This window comes from Ciona robusta, chromosome 9 (genome assembly GCF_009617815.1).
Source record: "Ciona robusta chromosome 9, ASM961781v2".
Classification (NCBI taxonomy): Eukaryota; Metazoa; Chordata; class Ascidiacea; order Phlebobranchia; family Cionidae; genus Ciona; species Ciona robusta.
In genome coordinates, this window is record NC_143243.1 from 3,429,655 (window position 1) to 3,457,015 (window position 27,361).

The 27,361-nt window shown below is 34.6% G+C and overlaps 3 protein-coding genes and 1 long non-coding RNA gene across 6 annotated transcripts; 1 reads left to right on the forward strand and 3 right to left on the reverse strand.

Moving 5' to 3' along the window:
- Positions 1-286: 286 nt before the first annotated feature.
- LOC149730913 (protein mono-ADP-ribosyltransferase PARP14-like) lies at positions 287-8,935 on the reverse strand. The gene is made up of 17 exons (XM_089885209.1): positions 8,770-8,935; positions 8,264-8,703; positions 7,991-8,048; positions 6,798-6,959; positions 5,837-6,054; positions 4,744-4,845; positions 4,223-4,576; positions 4,000-4,156; positions 3,645-3,884; positions 3,260-3,466; positions 2,997-3,076; positions 2,275-2,420; positions 1,510-1,705; positions 1,341-1,458; positions 1,131-1,264; positions 796-982; positions 287-735 (listed from the first exon to the last, which is right to left on the reverse strand). The coding sequence occupies exons 1-17, from the start codon at positions 8,918-8,920 to the stop codon at positions 449-451; spliced, it is 3,237 nt and encodes a 1,078-aa protein (XP_089741335.1). The 5' UTR covers positions 8,921-8,935; the 3' UTR covers positions 287-448.
- Positions 6,955-18,734, forward strand: LOC149730914 (uncharacterized). 3 transcript variants are annotated; one of them, XR_016385731.1, is made up of 3 exons: positions 6,955-7,196; positions 8,284-17,402; positions 17,719-18,734. It is a non-coding gene; the product is annotated as an uncharacterized LOC149730914 (long non-coding RNA). The 3 variants fall into 3 exon arrangements; XR_016385733.1 differs by having other exon boundaries at positions 6,955-7,166; XR_016385732.1 differs by lacking the exon at positions 6,955-7,196 and having other exon boundaries at positions 8,813-8,952; positions 9,388-17,402.
- LOC149730915 (uncharacterized) lies at positions 12,793-15,933 on the reverse strand. Its single transcript, XM_089885205.1, has 8 exons — positions 15,799-15,933; positions 15,407-15,741; positions 15,288-15,344; positions 14,731-14,920; positions 14,038-14,676; positions 13,836-13,981; positions 13,056-13,238; positions 12,793-12,930 (listed from the first exon to the last, which is right to left on the reverse strand). Exons 1-8 carry the CDS (start codon positions 15,879-15,881, stop codon positions 12,899-12,901), a joined length of 1,665 nt encoding a protein of 554 aa, XP_089741331.1. The 5' UTR covers positions 15,882-15,933; the 3' UTR covers positions 12,793-12,898.
- Positions 16,582-27,270, reverse strand: LOC149730916 (uncharacterized). The gene is made up of 31 exons (XM_089885199.1): positions 26,592-27,270; positions 26,375-26,482; positions 25,710-25,824; positions 25,506-25,654; positions 25,122-25,225; positions 24,795-24,933; positions 24,633-24,691; positions 24,402-24,576; positions 24,073-24,234; positions 23,787-23,998; positions 23,463-23,650; positions 23,255-23,377; positions 22,842-22,995; positions 22,362-22,503; positions 22,097-22,305; positions 21,690-21,939; positions 21,272-21,480; positions 21,055-21,214; positions 20,866-20,998; positions 20,592-20,805; positions 20,398-20,535; positions 20,200-20,335; positions 19,892-20,137; positions 19,654-19,836; positions 19,467-19,591; positions 19,235-19,386; positions 18,769-18,967; positions 18,578-18,710; positions 17,971-18,194; positions 17,724-17,910; positions 16,582-17,383 (listed from the first exon to the last, which is right to left on the reverse strand). Exons 1-31 carry the CDS (start codon positions 26,758-26,760, stop codon positions 17,091-17,093), a joined length of 5,190 nt encoding a protein of 1,729 aa, XP_089741325.1. The 5' UTR covers positions 26,761-27,270; the 3' UTR covers positions 16,582-17,090.
- Between the last annotated feature and the right edge of the window lie 91 nt (positions 27,271-27,361).

A 27,361-nucleotide genomic window follows, 5' to 3' on the forward strand; every position in this document is an offset into this window, starting at 1 on the left:
TATGTGCTTTAAATTAAAATAATGTTCAGAATTTTAGTCATAGGTGACCAGAGAACTAGAAGTTAAATATAAGTTTTGTATTTATGTGGACCATTGTGTGATTAATGAAGGATGTTGGTAATGCTAGGTAGTGTGGAAAAACTTTAAAACTACAGCAAAGCAGGGCTCTGATAAATTTGTTTAAAGGACTATTTGCACAGAGGTGTTTTACAGCAGACACTGCTCACTCTAATAATAATTTTTGATAGAGATTATGACAGCTATATTTTTGAGAAATGAATAACAATAAACATTACAAGGTATTTTACTTATAAAAGATCAAATCAACAATTAGGCAGTTACAAGAAATCCAAGAAAATGGACATACCATATTTTTTAAATAAAAACATATTACAACAGATTCCCAAATGCACTGTTATTGATAAAGAGTAATCACATTGTTTATTGGTTATATGTAGGTCAATAGATAGTGTGGATATGCACAAGCATCCTTAAACACTACAAAGATCTCTGGTGACTGTGGGTTATCAACAACGCTGTGGTATGAATCAGTTTTGCTTGAGGGGTTTCTAACTGGGGGTGTGATCATGCTTTCATTTCCTCGTTCTGGTGCATACTCCCCTGTTGCCACCTCAGCAAGAAACATTCTTCGAAAATTGTTATCATCTGGCTTTGCATAATCATGACAATATGCAGAGTTTCCAGCAAAATACATTCCTTGCCCGTATCTTATCCCTGTAATACATTTACATTAGTTTTATTATTATAGAATTCAGAAGAAAACAGGTTTCAAACCATTTTTCCCAGCATAACTCCGGTTAAAACCCTCTTTGCAAATTTTGTCACTCATTACACTAGAGGTCCCATCAAACAACAATCTGGTGGGTGGGACATTTATTCGACGTGCATCTAGTTCTGTCTTGACCTCTTGGCATTTAGCTTGAAATTGTACATATTGACAGCGGTTCTGTATTCGCTGCAGCTAAAATTTGATAATATGTACATTTACAATAAGCTTCAGAAATAGTTTTTACATGAACACAACTACCAATAAACACTATATGATACAAAGAAAAATTTCCGTTATCGTAAGGATCATCTATAAAAAGGTAAAGCAAAGAGAAACCAACCCGCACTACGGCCTTAATTAGAGCTCCACTTTTCAGGAATTCTGATTGGATTTTTCTATATTCATCACTGTTTTCAGGGACATCTACATTTAACCAATTTTCTCTTTTCATTGGCCTCCAATTTCTAGGATAACCTAAAAAATGTAATGTTTTTTGTTAACAACAAAATAAATCTTTATAGTGAATATAACTGATCCAGTTAAAATTTACTTTTCTGTTTGTCAACCCTGAAAATTTCTACAACTGAATTTTTAAAATATCCTTCCGCTTTTGAGAAATCAAAAAAGTCATCTTTGCCAGGCATCTTTAAGATCCCATTATTGTCAACCTAAAGGTAAAGAATATTATATTAAGATATTAAGCAACATGACATGCTTACCTTGAAAGAATTCTCAAGTTGCATATTAATTCGTAATTCAAATGCCTGAAATGAATTACTTCCTTGGACACAATACATCCACTGAACTAGTTCTTTTACAGCTGTAGCTTTGCTAAATTCTCCAAGTATTCTCTGAATGTCAATGGTAGCATTTTTAACAAATTTGGTGATTCCACGTACTTTAATCATTCCCAATCTAACAAAGATTGTTAAATTGAAGTAAAGTTAAAATGTTTGTGTTAAGAAGACACAATGTAAATTTAAGTTAAGGGATATGTCAATTAAAATAAAAGTTTGTGCAAGGATAGAAATGCTTGAATGTGACCTAAAGGTAGGCTAGCTACTTTGGGTAACTACCACTAAAGTTTCAAAAAATGAAGCAGCCTCTAAAACAATCTTGCGCTTTAGATGCAATTGAGCCGCTGAAATAAAAAGACTCGGCTGTGTGCTAAAGCATGGGATAGCAGCACTGATTGTACGATTTTGAAATTTATTTTTAACATAAAAGCGAAACTTTTTTTACTAATTTAGAAGCAAAAAATGCTCAAAAGTTGGTAGACATTTTATCTTACAGGAAATACCATGCATTGTCGCTCAGGTGAAATGTTTTACTCAAATGGTGTGATTTTACCTGATTTTTTCTATGGTATTCCCCTTTAGGAAATAACTGTAAGATGTAAACTAACCTTTGAATTAATAAAAAAATTATAGACTTGCTATCAATTCTTGAAAACAGAAATTGCAACAGAAAAAAATCCTAATTACCTTGTATCCACCTTGATCTTAACCATTTCTTGTTTCACAGATAAAATACCATTTTTAAAATCAGCATCTAAATGTGCGATGCAAGGATCAGAAATTTGATTGCTTTCCATCTCTGTTTGGATCAGATTTTGTAACTGCATTTTAGCCTACAAAAAAGGAAATTTAAGTATTGTAATGCATAACAAAACCATAACTTAAAACCTAATGCCTTAAGTTTTGCTCTTGATTTACCCCTATCAACGTAGGCACATCATGTATATAATAAAGTCAGGTTTAAACCACACAGCGTACTATAGCCCCCACTGAATAAACAGGATTGCTGGTTGGGTTAAGTGACTCCATGTTGATCCGACTTCATATTCAGGCTTTAGTGGGGTGCTATATCTACTGTAGTACTAATTGCTTCTATAACCAGAGACCAAACAGAGTTCATGATATCTTGCTATGACAGCCCGGCAAGGGCTCGTCAAGCTCGCCATGAGCCATTAACCTCGTATAACAGGGGGGTTTGTTTTCATGAGAATAGTCTCCCATTAGATAAGTCGTATCTGCAGTGTTGGCATGATTAATGGAGTACTGTGGTGGGTAATGTGACGTCACTTTGGGCGTCGAGTTGCAACAGTTCATTGACTACTATTTGGTATTTGGGGTAACCATAAATAACAAGACAGTCACATTAATCTGAGATCCATACATTAAGCACAAATTGGAATAATACTCACATTGTTTACATTTGATTTGAAGCGTCCACAGAAGGAAAAGGTAACAACCTGGTCTTGGTTTGCTCTCAGAGATTCTTTATCTGTGTTATGTAAGAAAATAGAATATTACAAATTCTAAACTATGAAAAATAAAATACTCAGCCAAAAATTACAAATGAAATATTCACATATGACCAATGCTAACTTGTTGAACGAGTCTGAGACCCTGTTAACATTTATTTTAGTATCTGCTCTCATATGCCTTTATCACAAAACTGCTATACCTTTGTCAAAAGTTTTCTGTTCCAAAGGAACTTTTCCACCTGGAGATGCTGTTATTGAGTATATGTTGTTTTTAAACTCTTCCAACATTTCCACTTGAAACACCACCACTTTTACAGTCTTAACATGAACCGGATTCTGTTTCTCAAACAAAGTAATGCCATGTTTTATTAATTTTGCACATTCCTGTGGTGTACTTCTCATAACTCCTGCAAGAGCATTAGGTAAATTACCACAAAACAGTGTAAACAAACCTACGTCAATAACTTAGACATTAAATCGTATACCAAAAATTTGTTGTTAATACCCTCTTTACCAAAAAAATGTGGCTAATACGCTCTTGGATTCAGTGTGTTACCTAAAGCACATCACCAAGATGTCTCTTACCGGTGCCTAAAGCTGGTATAGCAACACTGGATTTTCCCATTGCCTCAGCAATTTGCAGAGATGTAATGACAAGTGAAAGAATGCCTAGTGTGTCAGTTGCACCATGGATAATAAAATCACAGGGAAGATTTCCACCATCCGTTACTCTGATTGTTGGACTTGCATACTTTCGCTTCATGTCATTGAACTGCTGCATTATTACAGCACCACCTCTTTGAACGATGGACCATGAAACTGAACCTGTTTGAAATGCCAACTGTTTATAGCTAATTGAACTAGCAAATTAGGAAATTAACAAAACTCTACAAGGTAAATCAAGTACTCTTTAGTGACAATACTCAAACACCATACCAACCAGATCCCATTAAATCCATATTTGTTCCAACACTGTTTACAATCACGTCTACATGTTGTTTCTCAAGGCTACCACAACAGACATCAACATTAAGATGGCTGAACCCTATGGTGGGTTTATTATTACCAAAACTCATCTTTAGCTTGTCTTTGAATATCTGTATATGTCACAAAAAGTTACTTAATCTTTTTAGAAGACTTTGACAAATTGTTAGTTGGAATACCTTAACTAAATCTTGACATTTAGGGTGCAGAACAACATATACATGCTGCAGAGATGTATCGCTGCCTAGCGCTTTAACTTCTTCTTCTAGTAACTCTGCCAGTACATTTGGTGGAGTCTTGAAACCACCACAGCCTAAAGCTGGAAACGCTATGCTTGTATGCCCATCTGTAGCAGCCATTTTAAAACACTCAGATATGGTTCCTTTTAGAAGAGATCTGCTTAGATTTGGATTTGTACAGTTCCATGTATCTATCATTGCATGATATACGTTCTTGCACGGCAGATTGTGACCCTTTGTTGCCACCACTCCCCAAGTGCGTATTAATGCTCGTGGAATTGCATTGCATTCAACCTATATAAAGTTATAAATATTTTACATAAAACAAAAATGACAGAACAAGTAGAACCCAACTGACTTGTATGGAAATTAAGTTTTGGTTGAAGAACAACTATATAGGCTAAAATACTGCTAGTAATACTACTATGTTAATTTATTTATTTCATTTTTATCAAAAAAACCTGAAGTTGAGGGCCAGCAGCAGCAGCAATAAATCTCGAAATTACAGAACTGTCGACAATGTTCCCTGTATTTACTGCTGTACTGTTCACTATTACATCTGCCTAAAAATATCAAAAACAAAAATTAGGCATATCCAAGAGTCAAACTTGCCCGCCGCTAATCGGGATGGATAAATCGTCGAATCTTAACTTCAAATATAGCCTACAGGACATGTGAGCGCATGTGCGATGAGGACCAGGTCAGACTAAGTATATATTTTCAACGGTTGCTATTAACCTTGTCTTTCCTATTTTCGTTCCCGTTTTATTAGTAACATTTAATGGTGAAAATGAACGTCGTCGGTATTAATATGTGAAAGTAAAATTTGCGACCAGTTTGCACTTTCCTATTTGTCTAACAGATTATCCCACTGTTGCAAATTCGCTGTGGCATCTTTTGCAACTGTCGCAAAACAACGCTTGTTGCCTCGGTCGCAGACGTTGCGGGTTGTTATTAACCCCCATGCTACTAATTCGACTTTTGTATATATAGTACGAAGGGGTAAGATCGGGCACCCTTTCATTCTATTTGTCGTGCTACTTGGTATTAAACAAATAACATTCAAATAAATATACAAACGTATCATCACGACTTCCATGGACCGTTGTTAATTGTTTAAAACACGATTAGGATAATTGGATATTATGTGCTAAAGGTGTCCCATATTACCCCACAGGACTATAATGTTAACTTAATACTAATATAGAAACCCAGGGCATCTGATTGTTTACTAACCTTTCTTAACGGTAACAAATATGTTTTTTACCATGAATCTATACGGTAGCATATTTGTCCTACAGCGTGGCAGAGCAACTACAGTCGCTTTCGTTATAACACGAGTGTTCTGTTTCACACACCTAGTGCCCGTTTTGCAATTTCGACAACCCATAAAGGACCAATGGTTTGAATCATTTGCCGTTAGGTGTCTTGCCAAGTGACACTCACTACTCATACCAACGCTGGTAGCAGCAACCCGAAACTCTTAGCAAGAGAAAGGCCTGCTAAAAGCTTTGCAACGGCACCGAAAAATCATGTGTCATAATTTATACTTACAGCTTGTTTAGTGATGTCATTCTCTATTATTGTGATTTGACTGATTTGAGGTGCGGTATATTGGTCCACCATCACAACACAATTGGTTTGATCCTGCATTTTGTTAAGAAAGTGCTTGTATTCTGGTGCCGTGAAAAACTCTGGAAATCCACAATTACTGACTGACCATTCTTCCAACTCATAATAAGACGAGACTCTGTTTCGGATCCAAGTTTCAGCTGTATTTATAAAAAATGAAAATTTAATTTGTTTTCGATTTAATGGCTTTTCATTATACCTATAGTATAGTGGGGTAAATTGGGACACTTAAGGCGCGTTTACACTACGGCGGGTAAGCATTGGAAATGGCAGAGAGCAACTATCATCGGTCGAGAAAGGATTGACGTGAATGAATGAATGAATGAATGTAACTTACTTTATTCTCGCGTGGCCGGAAAACGGCAGCGTTATTACACGGTTTTAACACCTCGTGCCAGTTTACGAGTTACCATATATGTTACTTTGTGGGTGAATATTGTTTCGGGATTTTTTCATTTTTTTTATATAGGCTATGGCTTATAATTTGGACAACTCATTAGTCTACTGGGTTGGAGCAATTGTCGTAAAGTGTCTTGCCCAAGGACACATACGCCCACAATGGTAGCAGTGTCGAGCCTTGAATACATTACCTATTGGTTACAGGCATTAGAAGCGTGTTAACCACTATGCCACGGCGCCGGATACGGTTTTTAATTTTTTTTGAATGATTATTTGTTTACAACCAAATGGGACGAAAAATAGACTAAAAAGGTGTCCCATATCCCCCTACCCTACTGTACAGTGAGTATCAGGGATACCTAGTTTTTAACATAATACCTACGGTATGTTTTTGTATGGAGAGTTGGTATTGTTTTAACAATATTTGGTATTGTTAGAAATTTCAAGGGATAAATAGTTTGCCACAAACCCCACCCTACTATACCTTTAGCTACGTCTGTCTTTGTACCAGCAACTGTAATCCCCCCTCCATTGCTGTGGGTTAAATCCCAGTTTACACGAGAAAGTTCTTTTGCAGCTTCTTTGTCCAATATTTTCAGAAAAGATGCCGCTCGGTATGAACAGGGAATACTCTTGATATCTTTTTCTAAAAACTAATTCGTTTAAATAATTTAAAGTGCAATTCTTTGCACTCTCCCTTCAAAATTAAAATGGGAACATACGTACAAAGATTAACCTTTTTTAATATTGTAACAGTTTTCTAAAAAAATGCAAGTCTAATTTCAACTATAAGTGTTGTTTAGCAACTCCATCCTACACTACACACTGTACTTCGAACCAGGTTGCACGGGAGGTAGGTCAATGGGGTCACCCACAGCATAAGGTATATTCACTATATTGCTGATATTTACGTACTTTGCCTGCTGGCGACAGACTGAATAAATGATATTAATAAACAATGATAAAAGGTGATTGCAACATGGTGGTAATAAACGCCGCCAAGTCAATTAATATGTTTATTTTTCATGTGTATCAGTTTTGGTAAATATTTAATCTTCAGTGCAATTAAACCAAGAGCTTGAACTGCATTAAATTTCGCAATAATAATTTGCGGAATACAATAATGAAAGGGCACGAAAGCCACAAAAGTTACTGCATATAAATGCTATTACAGTAGAGAGACAATACGGTGGAAGGAAACATATAAATAGTTTGTCACTTCTGTATTATTGGCTGAATAGCCCTAGTGTGTATTTCAACCTGCTTCGATATACGGTTTTATCGGTGCCAGTAACATTATTTCATTTTAATAAGGGATGGGAGCGTTTATTACCACTCCGTTTTAACTATATTCGCGCTGTGAAGTAAACATAATCAAAAGGTACTGCTTGGTTACTGCTCTGTTTCTCACTGGTTCCTGATGTGTAAAAATAACTTGGCTTGTAAGCTATATTTGATCATTTAGACAATTTTATACACTTTGATTTATTTAATTAAATTAATTAAGGGTAAATATATATTTGGAACGTGTCGTTTTGGATCAAACCTTTCCAGCAAAATGTGCGGTTTTAAATCGGATCAATATTTCTAAAATTCATGAGTATAGATTATGAAAACAACTATTGAAAAGGGAGCGAAAAGGCTAATAACGTGCTCATATAGAGCTGCAATACTGACCTTCGTTCGCTTGCGAATAAAGTAGATCTGGCCTCCGATGAAAACGCTTGAAATCTCCCTAGAAAGATAGCATATGTTTTAAAAAAGTGGGGTGAGGTAAAATTTGGATATGGTAAACAAAAAATTATTTTGCTAACAGTATCCCCTATTTCTGCTAACAGTAGCCCATTTTGCCCCACTAAACATTAGCTAATGAAGCAAACAATAGTCAAAACATAGACCTTGTTTTGGTTATCTTATATGTGCTTACACAATCTGCTAAAACTCTCTTACCAGTTTTCTGTTTGTCGCAGTGTTGGGAACGTCTTCACGTTTTGGAGGATGCGATTCCACAACCTCTGTTTTGGTGTCGGGGGCGCGTGTGGTTGCATTTTGGGGTTGAATTGGTGACATATGTGTATAAGCCGACATGTCGCATGCCGGACCTAGATTTGTCGGTAGGCCTCCCAACGAAATACTTGAATAAATCGAGTTGTCGGTATCATCTTGGCTTGAGTTTTTCGGTTGAAATTCAGCAGGGTGTGAATATTCCGCCGCGGAACGTATACTAGGGCGACCGGGTGGATCTGTTACAAGGTCTCGGGTGGGAATGGGTGAAGAAAGATAAGCGTCGTGTTTTGCCGGAATTGTGGGGTTTGATTTTTCAAATGTGATATTGTGTTCCAATCCACCAAAACTATACTGTAAAGTTTTGTGAATTATATCATTCGATTCTGGAAAACAACGCAGTTTAAGAGGCGCTATACACAAATGCATGTATTACACACACAGATACACACCTTGATGATTTGTCAGCGATAAGTTAAGTGCATTAATTTCATAGGCTTTGGACAAACTTTCAAACGACTTCACTTCGCTTTTCAGCCAAATTTGAAACTTATGCAAGCTAATGCCGGATGGAACACCTTTTACGAGGACGCTATAACCCATTCCACAGTCTTCAAAACAAACATCAGATTCTAGTAAGATGGGGTAAGTTGGGACATGGGGTAAAATGAAATACTATTTAAACCTTTTTTTATGGGTATCCATTTGATAGGAGATGAAAATAAATGTACAGTATTATTCAAAATTATTTTTACGACCAAATAAACTGCTTGGCAAACGCAATAGTTGTTGTTAAGTATTAAAATTCAGAGTTAAATAATCAAAGTTGTAAGTTGGGTTAAACAAATTTTATGTTTGATTCAAAATGAGCATTTCACTTTTTTTAGCCGTTGAAAAATATTGTCTTCGTTTAAAACTAAAAGCGTTACACAATAACCTTCACTTAAAACTGTAGACACTCGGTCGATATTAAGTCCCTTCTTTGTCTATAGTTTCGCTATCACTCTGCCTGCTATCTTTAGTCGCAATTCCTTTTGTATGAAGTCCTACGTCACCTGTTTTTTTATCAGAGAAACTCACTGTCACAAAGAATGGTGGTATCCAACGAATATTTCAACCCCTCCGCGTTATCGAGGTTGGTAAATATTTCACTGCACAATTCCACTTACCGAATGTTTGCTCAAAGGACATCAAATATATGCAAATATATGTTGATAAATAACACAGTTGAAAAGTATAATTGCGTGTTGACATCACGTAGGCCGGTGTCATGTACAACTTAGTCCGGGACGTTGGTCCTTCCGCAGTAAGTCGTGCCAAATATTATACGAGACCCATGAAATAAGGTCCGGTAGCGTTTCCACGTATGCAACTTTGTGAGTTACATTTGGCTAACGATTTGAACAACCTTTAGTGACCATTGGGTTGGAACACGGCGCCCTTTTTTATTCAAACAATACCAATTGTTATATATATTGTAGGGTAGGGGAAGATGGGACACCTTTAACACATAACATCCAGATATTCTGATCGTGTTTTAAACAATTAACAACGGTCGATGAGAGTCATAAGGGCATAGTTTCATATTTCCTTGAATGTTCTTTGTTTAATACTAAATGGGACGAGAAAATAGAGTTAAAAAGTGTCCCGTCTTCCCCCATCTTACTGTACAATAATATAATGTAGGTAACATGTTAAAAAACTATAGCATTAGGGCAAGGGAAAGAATGTTTAAACTTGATTTTCAAAGCGTACAGTGTTATTTTGTGTTATTTATGTGTATTCCTAATAATAAATACACTTATTAATAAAAATTAACAATGATTTTAAACTGTCCCGTCTTATCCTGTGTTTTTTTTCGAATTGGTAAAATTTCACCTGTTGTGCGAATCGCTAAATAACTCCTCGTGTGTTTTATTATATTTGTTTGAATTGTTGTCAATTAATAAAGGAATGATAGTACTAATTCGTGGTAATAGCCCAAAACCGCCATCTATTTTGATTTTGGGTTAGAGGCCGGCCCGCTAACCAACTGTGCTACGCCCAGGACAATGTGAAAACATAGTGGGCATTTTATTTACTTACTGTCGCGTGGCAGGGCAGAAAAATTGCCCACTCGGTTTCCACAAGTAAAAAAGACCCAGAGATTCTGTGTGCATGTGTTTGACTGCATTGCGCTTGGTCACGTGGAGGATAGAAGGACAAGACGTAAGTTGTGAGCAGAGTCCAAGAGTCACATTTATTGCATAAAAGACATATATAAGCAGTCTGGTAGTAATATACTAAATCTGGCGTAAATCCCAGGTCGTCGGAAAGGAACCCATATAGAATAAAAGGTATACTTATTCTACCTATTCTAATGATTACCCATATTCTTACATGACAGAAAGCATGGGGTCAGATATAACGGCCCCTGTTCTCTATCCTTTTTTCAACTTCATTACTAACTTATTTATCCTTACACGGCTGGGCAACGTAAAAAGATATAAGACGGTTGTTCTTTTTTATATTCATAGCTGTTTTCAAGTTGCAATGCACAGAACTTTGTGGGTGTTTATATTTTATTCATAAAGTGGATAACTTAGACAGCCCATTAGGGTTGATTGGCATAGAACAACTACTACTAAGTTTCTTGCCCAATGAGACAAATGTACACAATGATAGCGACATCAAGAAATCACTTCACATTAGGACTTCAAACACCTTTTGCACTGCAGACCTCCAGACAAAAATCGCTTCACCAACGGTAATATTAGAAAATAACGAAGTTTTACAGCTTCTCGACAAAGTTGAATGAAGTCCGGACCCTCCTTTTAAAATGTAGCTCCAGCAATCCCCGTCTTCATAATATGTAGATCAGAATCGCTGACAATTGCATCTACATCTTAAAGTGCTATGTTGCCATGACCAACTGATGCCACCTTGAGTTACAAACTTATAAACGTCAGTGTAAATATGAGTTTCTGAAAAAAGTGACTTTCATGTAGCCCAGTTGGTTTTACATGTGATAGAATTCTTACTCCAGCAGCTTTGGTTATACACATTTCTTATCATCTGATCCACTCCTTTTTATTAAATCAAAATCCCTCCTTTTTTATTTCCTTTCTTTCCAAATACCTTACCATCATAGCCTACTCTACCTTAAAGAAGTAGGCCTATGCTAGACAATCTTTTATTAAACTTATCACTAACAATGTAGTAAACAAGCACAATGTGGCAGATAAAACAAACACGCTTCACAGCTTAGTTACTAAGTACATGGTAGGTAAAGAAATGTTTGCCAGAATTTTACAACCTCAACTTCATTTAATCTATAATTTTATATAATCAAAGTAAAAACAGAACTTACATGTACATTTTTGTGAGTCACTTCTTTAAAATAGGACTCTGGGATTTGTTGTTTGTCTGGCCTGTTAGGGCTATATTCATGTGCCCGACTGTACCGGTAGATAAATGTCAGCTGCCTATTCTAAAAAATTACAGATTTGGTAACCGTTTTCAGCTTTTCCTTGAGTAGAATATTAAGCAAAATGATCATTTAAACTATACTGCATTTCTGCATGTTATACAAACCAAAAAGCAATTCAAATTCTGTTTATTTCAATTATTATTATTGTCCGGCGCCGTGGCGTAGTGGTTAGCGCGCCTGCCTGTAACCCAGATGTAATGGGTTCAAGGCTCGTCGCTGCTACCATTGTGGGCGTATGTGTCCTTGGGCAAGACACTTAACGGCAATTGCTCCAACCCAGTGGTCACTAATGGGTTGTCCAAATTATCAGCCATACCTTAAAAATTAAAAAAAATCCAAAAAAAAAAATAATCACCCACAAAGTAACATACATGGTAACTCGTAAGCTGGCACGAGGTGTTAAACCCGTGTTATAACGACTGTCGTTTTCCGGCCACGCGAGGATAAAGTAAGTTACATTCATTCATTCATTCATTCATTCATTCATTATGATTGTTATATCAGAACGTTTACTGTATTTGAAGACGCGATGTTAATATTTTGTCACATACATTTAGTAAACTTGCCATAATGAGGAATATAATTTCCCCACATGGCACATAAAAAGGTCAAAAGATGACAGAGAAACATGGCAGGGCTGTTTATTAAAAGTAAACACTTATTGTTTGCTAAATCTGGAAAAGCAAATTGTTTGCTAAATCTGAAAAAGTTTATTTGCTCGTGCTCATTAGTACCAGCTTGATCGTTTTGGCTATCTTAATTATTAAGCTCATTTAATTATATTTCATCGGCTGAACCCCTTTGTTCAAATTTCATTTTACAACTTGGCACTAAATGCAAAATTGTAAACAGAATATACACGCAAAGTATGGGTTAGAACACTGCAACAAAACTAGTAGAGGCCTATCAGTAGTTATTACTTCACATAACACCAGAAGTACATAAATATAGTTTTTGGCTCAGATCTTTAATCCACTAAAAATTATTTGTTAAAATTCATTAGAGTTTCAGTTTATATTTTAATAAAAATTTAATCAGCAGGAACATATGTAAATAAATAGGGGTTTCAGATATGATAACACGATGAAACGAGACTAAACATTTTTGCATTTTCATATGTAAACTGTTCCACCAACTTTATTTCCTGAAGACAAAAATTAATTACAAAAATATAGAACTCTAATTTAGCTGAAATATATAAAAGCAAACATTTGACTAGAATATAAAAAGCAAAATTGCAGCTAAAAAATAAAGTTAATAATTTCTTACCATGCCATGCATGAGGTTGACGGGATAAAAACATGGTTTTCAAATCATTAACAGTGTCTTGGTCAATTGACAGAATTCTAATGTAATGCAGAGAACGTTGGTGACGAGAGATGTTGGTTTCAAAACATGTCAGTGCTGTGTTCATTGCTCGCACAAAGAGTTTAAGTGGGGTTCCGTAAATACCTGAATAGAAAGCAGAATTATGCAAATAATATATAGCTAGTATTATGGCCATGCATTGAAGCATCTTAAATATGGGTAAAAGGTATATCAAGTTTGCTATGTCATTTTGTTATCAGTTGCAGCTTTGTCTGGTGTAGCAGGTGTGGTAAAGTCTTTACTGTTATTGTGAGCAGGATTTTATTATTGTGTATTGTTTAATTCAAGTGAATATCACTGTTTTTTTTTTCTTTCCCCCTGATTATTTTCGTCAATATTGTTTGTTGTATGTGGTTCTTGCTAAATCGCTGTATATCTATACACCTGTACAGATCCAGTGTATCAAGTGAAGAGCATTATTTATAGTTATAGACGCTTTAGTTCCTTATTGGTTACGTCTAAAACTGCAGTTGCGTTGGAGGTAAACCCTAGCTCTTACCATATTTAATTCTTAATTACTATTTGTTTGAACTAAATGGTGCAAAAATCATGGACAGAAATTCCAATATAATTTGTGTTAATTCAACATCTATAAATTTGAAAATGGTTCAGTTTATATTACCTTGTAGTTTCAAAATTTTAACATTTTAAGCAAATCATACTAATGTGATTAATGCATACCTGTAGCTACAGGTGGGAGGGCAAGTGTGGATGCTTTACAGTAATTAGATTCCTTTAAAACTGATAATAAACCATCCTCAAGTAAATGATATGCTTCATCTTTATGAGAATAATTTTTCCACTGTGGTCCAACCAGATGCAAAACTCTTTATAATAATTAATATGTTAATAAGTTAACACTTAGATAACACAACATAAAAACCTTTTGCATTGAAGATTACCAGCTGCCTTAACAGAAACCACTTCTCCAACTTTTAGCGATCGATTTTGACGATGTTTCATTGCCTCCTTACACAGTTGTTCAAATTTCGAACCTCCTTGCTTAAAAATAGCTCCAGTGACTCCAGAACCATTTTGAATGTATTTATTTGCAGCATTAACAATTGCATCTACATCTTGAAGTGCTATGTTGCCATGAGCAACTGATACGTTGATGCCATCTTTAGTAACGAACTTGTAAACTTCAGTAAAATTATCCTGATCTGGTGCAGAACGTGGTTTTGCTTTTGCCATGGTTAGACTTAAACATTGTTCAAAAATATATTTAGCTTGTTTTAAAGCTTCTTTGTCTTCAGATAACATCGACACTTTATTGCTGGTTTCGAAAACATAGACATGTTTGTTGCCAGATTTTACAGCATCAATGGCATATTTTATATGATCTACTGCATGATCTTTCAACTGCATATCCTCCTGTTTTATATGATCCATAACATCTTGGTATAATGATTGAAAGTCGCTAATTGCTTTGGAACTTTTTTCTTTGGTGTCAGAAGTGAACTGAATCGATAGATTGTGTTTATCAAGCTTTTTTATTTTTATCTGGACTTCGTGCTTCCTCCTGAAAATGAGTATTATACCAATTGGACATACAAAGCTATGTTATCATAGTTACCATATCTGAATAACACGGTGGGCATGGGAAAGTTGAATGTAGCCATAAATATCCTTATCCACACTGATGGTGTCGGTGCGACATTTTCCCACCTCATGCGCATTTCTATTGCTGGACAGTCCAGTTTTGTATCCTTTATTCCTATTTGGTTTAACACTGCCTTGGGGTTTTGCACTGCTGACTTCATCAACTTCATTACAAGAAGAGGTTGGAAAAAATATAACAATTTAATTATTTAATGGAGGTTCTATAATTTGAAGGAGTAGCAACAGCAAGTCATTTGTGCTTTTTATATTACTGATTTTTTTACTGCATGTGAAACAAATTTCATAAAAAAATCTTTAACCTGTTTCAAATATTGCCAAAAGAAAATCATTTGCACGCCATTCTATCGTAAGATAAGCAAATGCTTAAGCCAGAAGCACAGGTGACAATGTTGTACTAAATAAGGCCAACAACTAAAAAACAGTGCTGTTTGAAACAAATGGCATCGTTACAGCTGAGTAAGGATATTCTGTTCACGTTCACTTTCCGTTTTCTTAACTAAGTTGGCTTACCTTGTGTTGAAGTTTGTGTTTGTGAAACATTAGCAAATGGAACAATACTCTTTGAATCTGGAAGAAACATTATGAACTACATAATGGTTTAAACCTAAAACAAGCTGTTTATTTCTTACATTGCCTCCAATATTCGTAAAATTGTGATTCTCTTTTATTCCATTCCTCTTTTTTACAAACCAACACTAGAAGGTTACACATATTTGCGCGGCTACCACAATACATTTTGCTGTCGCTGTTAAACTCATCAATTAATTCGATCAGACGTTTCTCATTTAATGATCCACCAAAATCAACTTTATATTCCGCAATACATATCTGCTGTCTGTAATCTTCAATTGTAGACATAGCCCGATTTGCAATTGTTTCCCATGTTTTCTTATCTTTTCTCTTTTTTTCCTTTAAAATTTCATACTGATCACCAATTCTTTTTCTATGAATGGTAAATGTTGACCTGCAAAGTGGTCATGTTTTATAATAAACATTGATAATCTAAAAACACAGTACGCACCAAAGATTTTGCACATCATTATTCCGTGAATAAAATTCATATAGATGATAATCCACATATTTCTTGACAGCTACTTTTGCCATGGTGACTATATCTAGACACAGCTGTTACAAAAAGGATTATGCAACATTAAGATATTAAAGATAAGAGAACTTCATGTAACACTTAATAAACTTGCTTGTCAATACCATTTGATTTTTTCAGTAGAATGAATAGATCAAACATAAATCACACCAGTAGTATATAGGCGTATTTCTTGTGTTGACTATTCAGCTAAAACAATCATTAATCTAGAATGTACTTCTGCATCTCCTCTGCATTTAGAATTTACTCAATAATAACATCGTGTAATCATAATGTACTACCCATCCAAACAGATAAAATTCTTTTCCGTAGTCGGGAATTTCCCTTGGCATAATTACCCTGTTTTGATGGTTTTGACATACAAACTGAAAAGCATGTCGAATTCTATTTATACAGATTTATTTCTAATGAAACTAAATTCATGGCAAAACACACGTTCATCCGATTCTCTTTGTAAAGAACCGTTATAAAGCTGTTTATTAAAAGTAAACACTTAACAAATTGTTTGCTTAAGCCAAGGTAGTTTATTTGCTTATTTGCACATTAGTACCTGCATACACGTTTTGGCAAACCTAATTGTTAAGCTGAATAATTTATATTCTACCAGTTCTTAACCCTTTGTCCTATTTTTTATAAACACCATGTTTTTTAGTTTTCCCACAAAAATCTAGCACTAGATGTGGAATTTTAGACAGAACATAGTCTACACATTAAGTATATTTTGAATTACTCCATGGTAGTATAATACAGTAACGATGGTTGCTGTGACCACCAGAAAACCAAACAAGCTTAAAGTATCCGCTTGTGTACCAATATCACATTTGAGTATCCATGTATATGTAAATCTTTCCCAAATTTTAATTTTGGACATATTTATGCTTTCGGATCATGTGCAACTGTTGTACAAGTACAAAACAAATGTTATATAGTAGTTATATAGTATGGTGGGGGAAGATGGGACACATTGTCCAACAATTAAAGACTTATACACCCCTATTTTCACAACTCCCATAGACCATTGTTGGTTCTATAAAACACGATCAGGATATTTGGATATTATATGCTAAAGGTGTCCCGTTTTACCCAACCCTTACTGTATAGAAAATGGTAATAAAAAAAGCAGATATACAAGTTTGATATATGTGTAGTTTTTTACATTTGTGCAAGTTTAAGACCACAACATAATTTTAATTGTAGTGTTCCATTGTTTATGAAGTGTAGGTAAGTAGATACTTCGGATAAGCACTAGCATCTTTAAAAACTACAAAGATTGTTGGATTTGACGAATTATCCACAACACTGTCATACAACTCAGATTTACTTAAAGCACTTTGTCGTGCAGGAGGAGCAATTATGTTTGCACTGCCTCCACAATACTCTCCAGTTACCACATCAGCAAGAAACATTTTGCAATGATTCGAATTGTTTGGGTCCGGCTTAGCGTATCTACTGGAGTAAGTGGCGTTCACAGCAAAGTACACACCCTTTCCATAAACAGTTGCTGCCAAGGGAAACACATGGTAGGGTAGGCTTAACTATGTATTGTTATATGTTTTAAAATGTTACGTTCATAAACTGCTGCTCTGCCGCAGGTACTCTAGAATTAAATATTAGTATGAAAAAAATTGTGTTTTTTACCAGAAGAACTATTTATTTATATAATCTGTTATGTCTGGTAGCATTTTGATTAACATATTTGTCATGTAGTGTAGCAAATTAGTATTGAACACACAACTGGGAATATAGATTCATTTAAAACAACAGTTGTTGTCTCCTACCACATGGTGTTAAGCAAAATCTGTTAAAAATATTTAAAAAATAAATTTTTAAACATAGCCTACCATTTGCTCCAGCAAAGTTTCGGTCAAACCCTTGCACATAGATTTTTTCTGCCACATCAAACGGGGTTCCATGAAATAATTCTTTCACAACTTCCATTTGGACATTGTCTTTCTTCATTCGCGCTTCAACTTCATTTTTCTTTGCAACAAACTGTTTGTACTGTGACTTATGTTGAATCCTCTCCAACTAACAACAAGTATAGATATTATAAATTAAAAAAAAACAAATGTTCATGATTTTACAAACCGACACCACTTTTGGAGGCAAATTTCGAATTTGCAGTTTCTGTTGCACACGACCATATGATGTCATGATCATGGCATTACCAAATCCAACTGGTTGGACTTGGAATTCAAAAGGCCCGCTTGCATTGAATTTGGCCATGACTTGATTGTATTCTGGTGTCCCGGGTTTTATGGGAACTTTAGTCATTGCCATGTTTTGCATAGGTACCCAGTTGCTTGGCACATCTAAAATACTAAAATGTTAGAATTGACTAATATAATGTAAAATTATCCAATGTACTGGTACAATAGTTAGCATGTGTTTCTTACCTAAAGGTTATAGGTTCAAGGCTTGTTACTACCTTGTGCGCTTATGTGTCCTTGGGCAACACACTTAACCTTAATTTATCCAACCCAGTGGCCACTAATAGGTTGTTTAAATTGTGAACCATATTGATATATCATTTATGGAGTTACGAACATGGTAACTTGGAAGTGGGCACGTGTATGAAACAGAACACCTGCGTCATGGAGAGTGTCTTTGCCCCACCACGCAAGGGTGAATAAGTTAAATTTATCCAGTCAAATACGAAAAACATGATTATTGTAAAAAACAGTTTTTTTCTTGCCATCATTTTTCTCTCGTCTTGCAACTTCTGTTGTTTTATTAGAATGAACGTAAACGGCCGTAGAGTTTTTAAAATTGACTTTAATTTTTTGCCCATCTTGTGTCATTACAGTTTCGTTTCCAGATTTGTTGAGCTGAAATAAATGAAAAGATGATTTTTTTGTTTTATTCTGTGCGTAAAGCATGCCAAACCCCAAATGCTCTTTCCAAAGCTGCATTATTTCGATTACTGAATTTGACTATTGATTTGGTTCTGACATCAACATATTCCCAAGACACATATCTTGAACAAGTCTCTCCTTCTTTAAAAACTCGGATTATTTCTTGGCCTGCATGTTTGGCTTTGAGCACATCCTTTTCCAATCCCTTTATTACATATCTCATTACATACCTGAGGAAGTAAACAGCATCATTATATTAGTTTAAACTTTGGCAACACACTGGATTTCAGTAGGTAATAACCAAATTGTTCTAGTTAGAGAGTAAATAAACATTTTGAGCAACTAATGGAATGCCAATATTTTTACTAATGTTGCATTAAATCAAAATGCTTAGTTACTTCAGTTAACTTATAGTTGTGAAAGATCTTGTCTTAAAAATCTACCGCAGTTTGTTTAAGAAATGTGTACATGAAATGTAAGACAACACATCCACATACATGTTGCTGACGTCCTTAATCTCAACGTTAAACTTGTTTTCAAGTGCCAAAATCTCATTTTTGTCTTCATCTTCAAGGCGAGAAATAACTTCATCTTCCAGTGGTTGGCTTGCGGAATTATCTTTGATATGAGCAATAATTTCCTTCTTTGCCTATTAAAGGTTTACCATTTGGGTAAAGTCGTAAATAAAGTATATCCACTAACTTGCTAAACGGAAAATACTAAGTATACCTTTTCTATGTTGGATCTGTTATCAGCGCAAAAGTAAAACAAAACTTGTTTCTTTGGATCAAGCTCAGTCATTTGCTCTTCAGTTTCCACCCCGGTAAACGCACTCCAGAGACCTCCAAAGAAACCTTTTGTACAAAATTCAATATTTTCAATCTCTTATGTGTAAAATTGCAATACAGTTACTTACCCTTAAGTTTCCCCTTTTGTTTTACATCAGCAAACAGACCCTGACGAAACTCAGCTACCATGCTTTGTTCAAAGATCACAACTTTTATTGTGTTTAAGTTTGCTGGAGTGTTTGAATCCACATATTCTTTGATGGCACCACGTATGCACTGTGCAATTCTCAAACTTTCAATACCAAGGTTTCCTTGAAATTTATTGTTTAAGTAATGTTTTTAAAATATTTTCATGATAAAACCTACCAGTACCAAGAGCAGGAAGTGCAAGTGTGGCTAACCCAAGCTTATCTGCAATAGTAAACACTTCTAGCAGAACTGAAGTAATCTGCTTTGTATTGTTTGGAGTAACAATATGGAATACATAACGACATTGCAGTTTTCCTCCGGAAGTTACTCGAATTCTTGGTGAATTCCATTGGCCTTGCTGGTTTTTACATTCATTCAGTACAGTTCGCCCTCCCTTTTTAAGTATCGCTTGTGATATCATGCCTATAAATTAATTATCATCTTTTTTAAAAATATTTGCTTTATGTAATATTACCAGACCTTACCCTGGGTTAAATCAAACTGTGGATTAGTACTGTTTACTATGGCATCAGAGTTGTCAAGTGTAAGGTCACCTTGGCTCACAGAGATGGAAATACTGCCAAGTGTAAGTGTGTCACTTTGACTGATGACTCCTTTATGCTGCAAGCCAAAAAAGTTGTCTAAATCGAAATGAAATAATTATAATCATATTTAACTCTTACCCCAACTACAATTTGATTTTTTACAGAGCGTGTTTTAGGAATTGCACCTCGTTGATTGTATTCAACCTCTCGTAAAACACCAAGTGCATTTACAAAGTTCACTAGAATCAAATCCGTTGTCATTTCAACAAAATCTACCTAAGAAATAATTTTTTTTTGGTTCGGATGGGTTAACAAAGCAGCTACCTCCATACCCGTGTGATGCTACTGTTTCTTTTTTGTTTAAAATAATCCAAGACTGTATCGACAATGAGTGGAATGCAAACAGATGGAACGCCACCAAACACACCACAACTTATCGCAGGTATGGAAATAGAACGAAGACGTTTACTTTCTGCCTCTTGCATAGCATAGTTTATGCAGGACTGAAGATATTTGCAACATGTGCTGTGGCTGTGCTCAGCCCACCTGAGAAAATATAATAACTAATTAAATAGAACTTATTATAACACAGCTGGTATTGCATACCTTGGTCCCACAGCATGAATAATAAACCTACAGGTTTTCAATTTACCAGCTCCAGTAATAGCTGCATCGCCAGGAAACAATTTTCCCCGTTTGCTTATCACTGCATGCATCTCTTCCTGAATCTTGTCTCCCCCTGAATATTTCGTAAACAAGTTAAACATCAATCAAACACATCATAAAATTTATCACCTGTTTTTTGAATTGCACCAGATATACCTCCAGGAAGAAGGTCTAGTTCTGGGTTAGAAGCATTTAAGATTGCATCACATTCATGTTGTGTGATATCAGTTTTCAATACATTAATAATTGCTCTAGAGTTTGTAACTTGAACTGAGATCATTGGCTTGATCTATTAAATGGCTTAAGTTAATACTTAAAAGTTTAAAGATAAAATTGCTGTTATTACCGGTACAGCAGTTTCAGCGATGAAGCTTTTTCCATTTGTATGCTTCTCGGTTTCAGGGTTGGTTTCAATGACGCAGCTGGTTTTTAATTCAGTGTCTCTCAAGAACCTTTTCCCTTGCTCACTTCTAAAGTGTTCTGGCATCCCAGGATCATGAATGTTCCATTTTAACTCGACATATTTTGCCAGTTGTTCAGAAATCAATTTTTGAGCTGATAAGATGAAATATAATAACAAACTGGGAGCTCTTTATGTTTAGGTGATATAGTATTTAAAAACATTGGATTCAAGCAAACTACAATAAAGCAACTCGTAAGGAAAAGGTAATCAAAAAAGAACAATGCTGTTTTAGGAAAACAGTGACACTGTATTAGCCTTCTATATATATAACAATATTGCTCAAGCCAAGCTGTAATTATACCTGCAACAATACCAATTTTCTTTCCTTCTATACAAATGCTATTTCCTTCGGATTTTTGATACTTTGTGTTCATGCCTTCAAGTTTGTGCTGGGTGGCTTTATCAAATTCAAGAAAATATCGTTGGATAAGTTTAGAGGCATTTATCTGAACCATCCGTACTTCATTGTTTTCCAGAAAATCCAAAACCTTCAGTTTTCCTTCATTAAGGCCAATTGTTAATCCAGATATTGTGACTTGTTTTGCTTGTTTCTGTAGAAAAATATGTGAATACTAAATCCAAATATGTGGCTTTGTTCCTTTTCATGCCCAAAAACACAAAGATCCTGCATATTTTTAAACAGCTTCCATGTAAAAAGTTTTTACCAAAGTTATTATTTATTACTTTTTACTCTCAACCATGCCTTACATCAACAAAAATCCGCCTTGATCCAGTTGTACAAAGTTGTTGCTGCTGGTTTTTCCATTCAGTAGTCATCAGTGCATTTATCTGAGCCGGTCTATCAATTGAAATATAAGTACTGGACACCAGTGTCTTGATTATGCCAACTGCAGCTATGTAACCCTTCTCATTGTGATAATACAACACAATGTCCTCATCTTTCAAGTGTAGGGAAGCTGCAATGTAAAAGTATTGCTACAGTTACATGGCTATGAGCAGCACATACAATTACCTCGTACACCCCTTTCTTCAAACTTGGCCTGAATGATTGCCCGTACATTTATACCATGTCCTGATTCTGAATGTTCAAGTACCGCCTCAAGATATCTTTTTTCCTTTTCTCCGATATCCTTTATCTTCTTTTCCTCCAAATACTGTAATAATAAATATTTGGTTGTTACATTATTTTTCATTCATCTGGCGTAATGGCTCAAGTGGTATAACTCTCGCTCTACACTGAAGGCTACTTGCATTGAAATATTTGTTGTTGTGCAAGACAACAGCCATTGTTTTAATTGTCCAGAATGGAGTATCAAAGTTATCAGCGATACAAAAAATAAGAGATAGGCCTACTATCCAAAAAAACAATCACCAACTAAGTTACATATGACCACAAGTTGTATGAAATTTGTCATCCGAGTTATAATATCTAATGTTGCCTAGTCATGGGGGAATAAATAAGTTAAATTTATATTGCATTTTACCATCTTACTTGCAATTGCATAATTGTATCCGTTACAGCAGGTTGTAAATACTCTTTTGGACCAACATACTCCAAACTATGTGTGGCTTTTACAGCATTAACTTTCACTTTTCCCTTTTGTTTAGAACCAATTCTTTCAAGACAACCAGTTTCACTTAGTTTACTAAAAAGAAAAACAGATTAAATCAACAGGATAAAGTTGTTTGTTTGGCCATATAGTTTTATATTGCATGGCATGCAAAACTGTGATTTAAATTATTACCTTAATTAATAAAAGAATTAAAAGAAATTTGAAATGTGTAGTATTAATATAACATTTTTTTAAAAAGTTGTCTGGATTTAATATAAATGTATGTTTATTCTGCTTTTGCTTGCTAAATAAAGCAATGCATATTATAGTTAAACACGCCAATATTACAAACCAAAAATCTCTTTGTTTGAATTTCTGAACGTGGATTTCGACCTTGTTAAGTTCTTGTAATATTTGCTGAGCCTTCCTCACATCATTAATTAAACCGATTATCTCTACCATGTTTGATTTCCACCTGGTTCCAGTTATTTATCAATAATTAGTAAACAATAAATCTTTTTATTTGCCCTTCACGTTAGTCATATTAATTATTAACTAACTTTATATAGACACCAACTGTGCCTCCTTCGCTTGGAAGTTCAATAAATTCTTCATCACTTTTCCAGTTGTTCCTTTTTCTTAATTGAGACAGTTTTTGAGCATCAAACAACACATTTTTTAAGGCAAAACTGTCGAAAAAGTTTTCAAACTTACGCCGGCATTCTTCCTCAAATTCATCCGGTAAATTCTGTAAGTTGTGTTACATGTCATTTTACAGTTAACTTGTTGTGACTCATTTTGAGTTGTTTTTTTTTAGACACCATTACAAAGGTTGTATATTTCCCTTAGCAATAAGAGCAAAAACAAACAATAAATTAAACCACCTGGTTGGGTTTAGGTGTCACAACAATCCCAGTAAGCTTCCTTTGTTCATTAAACTTGCATTTTACATTTGCAACCTTGTCAAACATATTTTCAAAGATTGCATAATGAGGTTGACTGTTTTTAATAAAATCAATAGCCTCTGGTAACTTGGGAACAAAAACAAGAGATTGGTGACATTTGTTGTTTTTCTTCATTGCTGAGGTTCCTTTTTCTAAGACATAAAAAAAATGTAAATTATCAAGATCCAATATTAGTCATGCAATAAAATGTGTTTGTTTAATAAACCTTGTATTGGAAAAGGTTTTGTTTGCTTAACTGAAGAATAAACATCAGGTTTTAACTTCAGGTGATCATTGAAGAGACAATGGTAGTAAAATGTAACTGTATGAGGAATTTTATTGATGGTAAACTGATTTTCGGCCCAGGTTTGTACAACACGTTCTGCAACTGTGGAAGAATATAGAATAAGTTATTGACAGAAATTGTAGAATACTCAATACTGAATTATTTAATATAGAATGTGCAAGATTTTTAACACAAATTTTGCCATTAATTATAGTCTAATGTTAGTTATTCATTAATAAACCATGATAATAACTTTACTTTTAACTTACCTTGACATTCCGCAAAATGCACAAGGGCAATCTTATCACCACATCGTTGAACAAGAGTAACTTCTCCACCTCTTGATCGCTTGAAATTCTCCATGTTTAGTCGGATTGCATCATTACTCAAAGATTTTAGTTCACCTCGAATTTGAACACAGTTTGTTCCTGTTACAAACTTTGTCTAAAAAAATGAATCTGTTTTAAACTCTGTTCAGTAAAGGACCATATATAAATTACCTTGATGTAATGTTTTTCAAGTTTTTCTTGCTCAATTTTTCTTGAAAATTGCTTTAAGTCTGCGAACAAGGATTTGTTAAAGCACTTAAAAAATATCCATCCAAGTTCTAAGAACTTTTTTTGTTTTAAACAATTTATTTTTTAAATCTTTTATCAACTTACCCATTGAGTTTTCATAGATAACCATGTACTGGCCATCTTTGTGACCTTTAATAATATCCTGTGGTTCTCTTTCCAGTGGTTTGTCACAATTTTCCAAGAACAGCATTATTGTGCCCTGCTGTGTGCCTTCTGGAACATTCTGAAATAAATGGTATGTTAAAAACCTTTTTATTCATACTTGTTACTTCTTTTTTAATTTTTAGACTTTAGTATAGTCTTTCTTTAGAAATTTGCAATATAGCACTTATTCTACATATCAATTTATTATTTAATGTTTCTAACTTTCTACAAAGATTTATTCTACAATGAAAAGCCTAATTGTCATACCTCTAATATAATTTTATTTGTGCTCATATGAGGAACAGTACGCAGATACGTTGGCATGTCTTGATCGTTGAAACTTTGCTTTTTCTTTGCCACCCTTTCAGCCACTATATACAATATTATGAAAACCTATATCTTAATTATGAAACATCTTTTAAATGCAATTTGCTTTCAAATGTATTTTAAAATATGGTTTGCCTCCAATATGCTTTAATAATAACCAAACTAAAACATGTATGTACAAAACAAAATGACAAATATCCATGGTTTTTTTTCAATTCAAGCATTTTTGAATTGATTAAGTTGCGATGTAATTGTATGAATGTCAGATTTTGTTGATATTTGCCTCTGTATTGTATAAAATATTTCTTGTATATATCGTATTACCTGTATCATCCACATATTGTATAAGGATACCATCCACCATTTTTATCATATTCTTAATTTTGTCACCTCCCGAACGCTTTGTATTTTCAAAGTAAAGTTGGAGCATCTGGCTGTCACTGGTCTGTGTTGTATCAGCCAGTACTATACACCTGGTTTTTTGATTTTTTAATAAATATTTAGAGAAAGTTTTGCTCACATGCTCACTTTGTTCCAGCAGCTATCGGCATTCTTCCATATTGTTCCAGCATTGAGGACCATGTATATGGTGCATTTTTATCATCTACTATAATATCATGCTGTACATGTGTTTTAGGAAAATCTGAAAAAAATCATTTAAACGTTTGTTTGCTTTTCTTTCTTATAAACTGTATTTGGCAAAGCATTCTTTCACTTTTTCAAGGCTAGTGGTTCCAACATGTTTTCTTGTGCTTGTGGGCATGATTTAAGTTGCACTTCTGTTAAATCTGGCATGCATTGCATTTATAAAGTTTAACTGACAAACTTGTGATATACCTTGAATATCACTTCTTGGGGTCCCAGTTGGGACCCACTGGCAACTCATAGCATACCTGACTCAAAAATGTTTAGTTTATATTGTTAGTTTTACTACTTACTCTTTGATATAATATAGTGGGGTAAAATGGGATACAGTTAGCAAATCCTTCATTTTCTAAAAATGTTTTGAAAATTTTACAACGCTCGCCTTTTAGTGTTACCAGGCTACAATTATATAGTTCTGTAAATATTTGGTTACCACTGAATGTTAAACAAATAGGTTAAAGAAATGTTCCACCTAAATGAAAAGAAATGTTCCACCTAAATGAAAGGAAATGTGTTTTCATTCTGCTATAATAAGTTATAACACTTACCATACACTATTTCTTGGGCCTGTTCATTGCGAACCACACAACATGAAAGTTTGTAAGTTTCAGCACCAAAATTAACCTGTAAACCTTTTTCAACAAACTGGTTTGCATCTGTGCAGGAAATAATGGCATATCAAAACAAGTTTTAACGTGTTTTAGTTGCATCAATATTCTATGATGCCATGTAATTTAAAGTTATTTTATAAAAGTAGTATTATACCTTGTAAGTTTGGAAAGAGAAGTTCCAATATTTTGTTGCCGTCAATATCTTTCTTTGCAGTAATCGTAATTGATTTATTTTCTGCTTCAAGTTGAGCTTTTAACTTGAAATCGCTAAAGCCGGGTGGAAAGTTTTTCACTTCGACTCGTGTTGGATCAGGCTGCTCCATAGTGTTGACTACACCAAAGCTTGTGAAAAACCACTAATCGTCTTGGCTACTAGTGTAAACTTGACTACCCCAATACAAAATTACGGATAAAATATATGTTCTACGCTGCAATTTATTACGACATCAAATCTTTTTGAAATGCATTTCTCAAAAAACATCACGACGCTTTCTCTGTAAAGCTGATTCAATATTACCAATCACTTAAGTATTTACAAATTGCTTTAAGTACACGAATAAAGCTACTAACTACCTCCATAAAGGCTGTGCTCGTGCTGTCTTACATTATACTTCGAATTTCCTGTTGCTTAGGTTACGGTAAACGATACAGATATTTTGAGATCGGGAATTACCCGGATATACGTCATTGGGGATATTTAGTTTTGTTGTTCAGGCGAATCGAACTTTATATTGTTGTCGTGCAAATCTTTACCGCTGCTACGTTTGTTGAAGAGTAAGGTTACATTTGTCGTTGGATTTATTTTATACTTGTTCTCTATGCAATCGATATGGTTTCCGTAAAGTAAAGCGACATTCTGTATAACATAAATATATATATATTTTTAATATTGGCGGCTGTGATCTCACATACAAAGAATGTGTT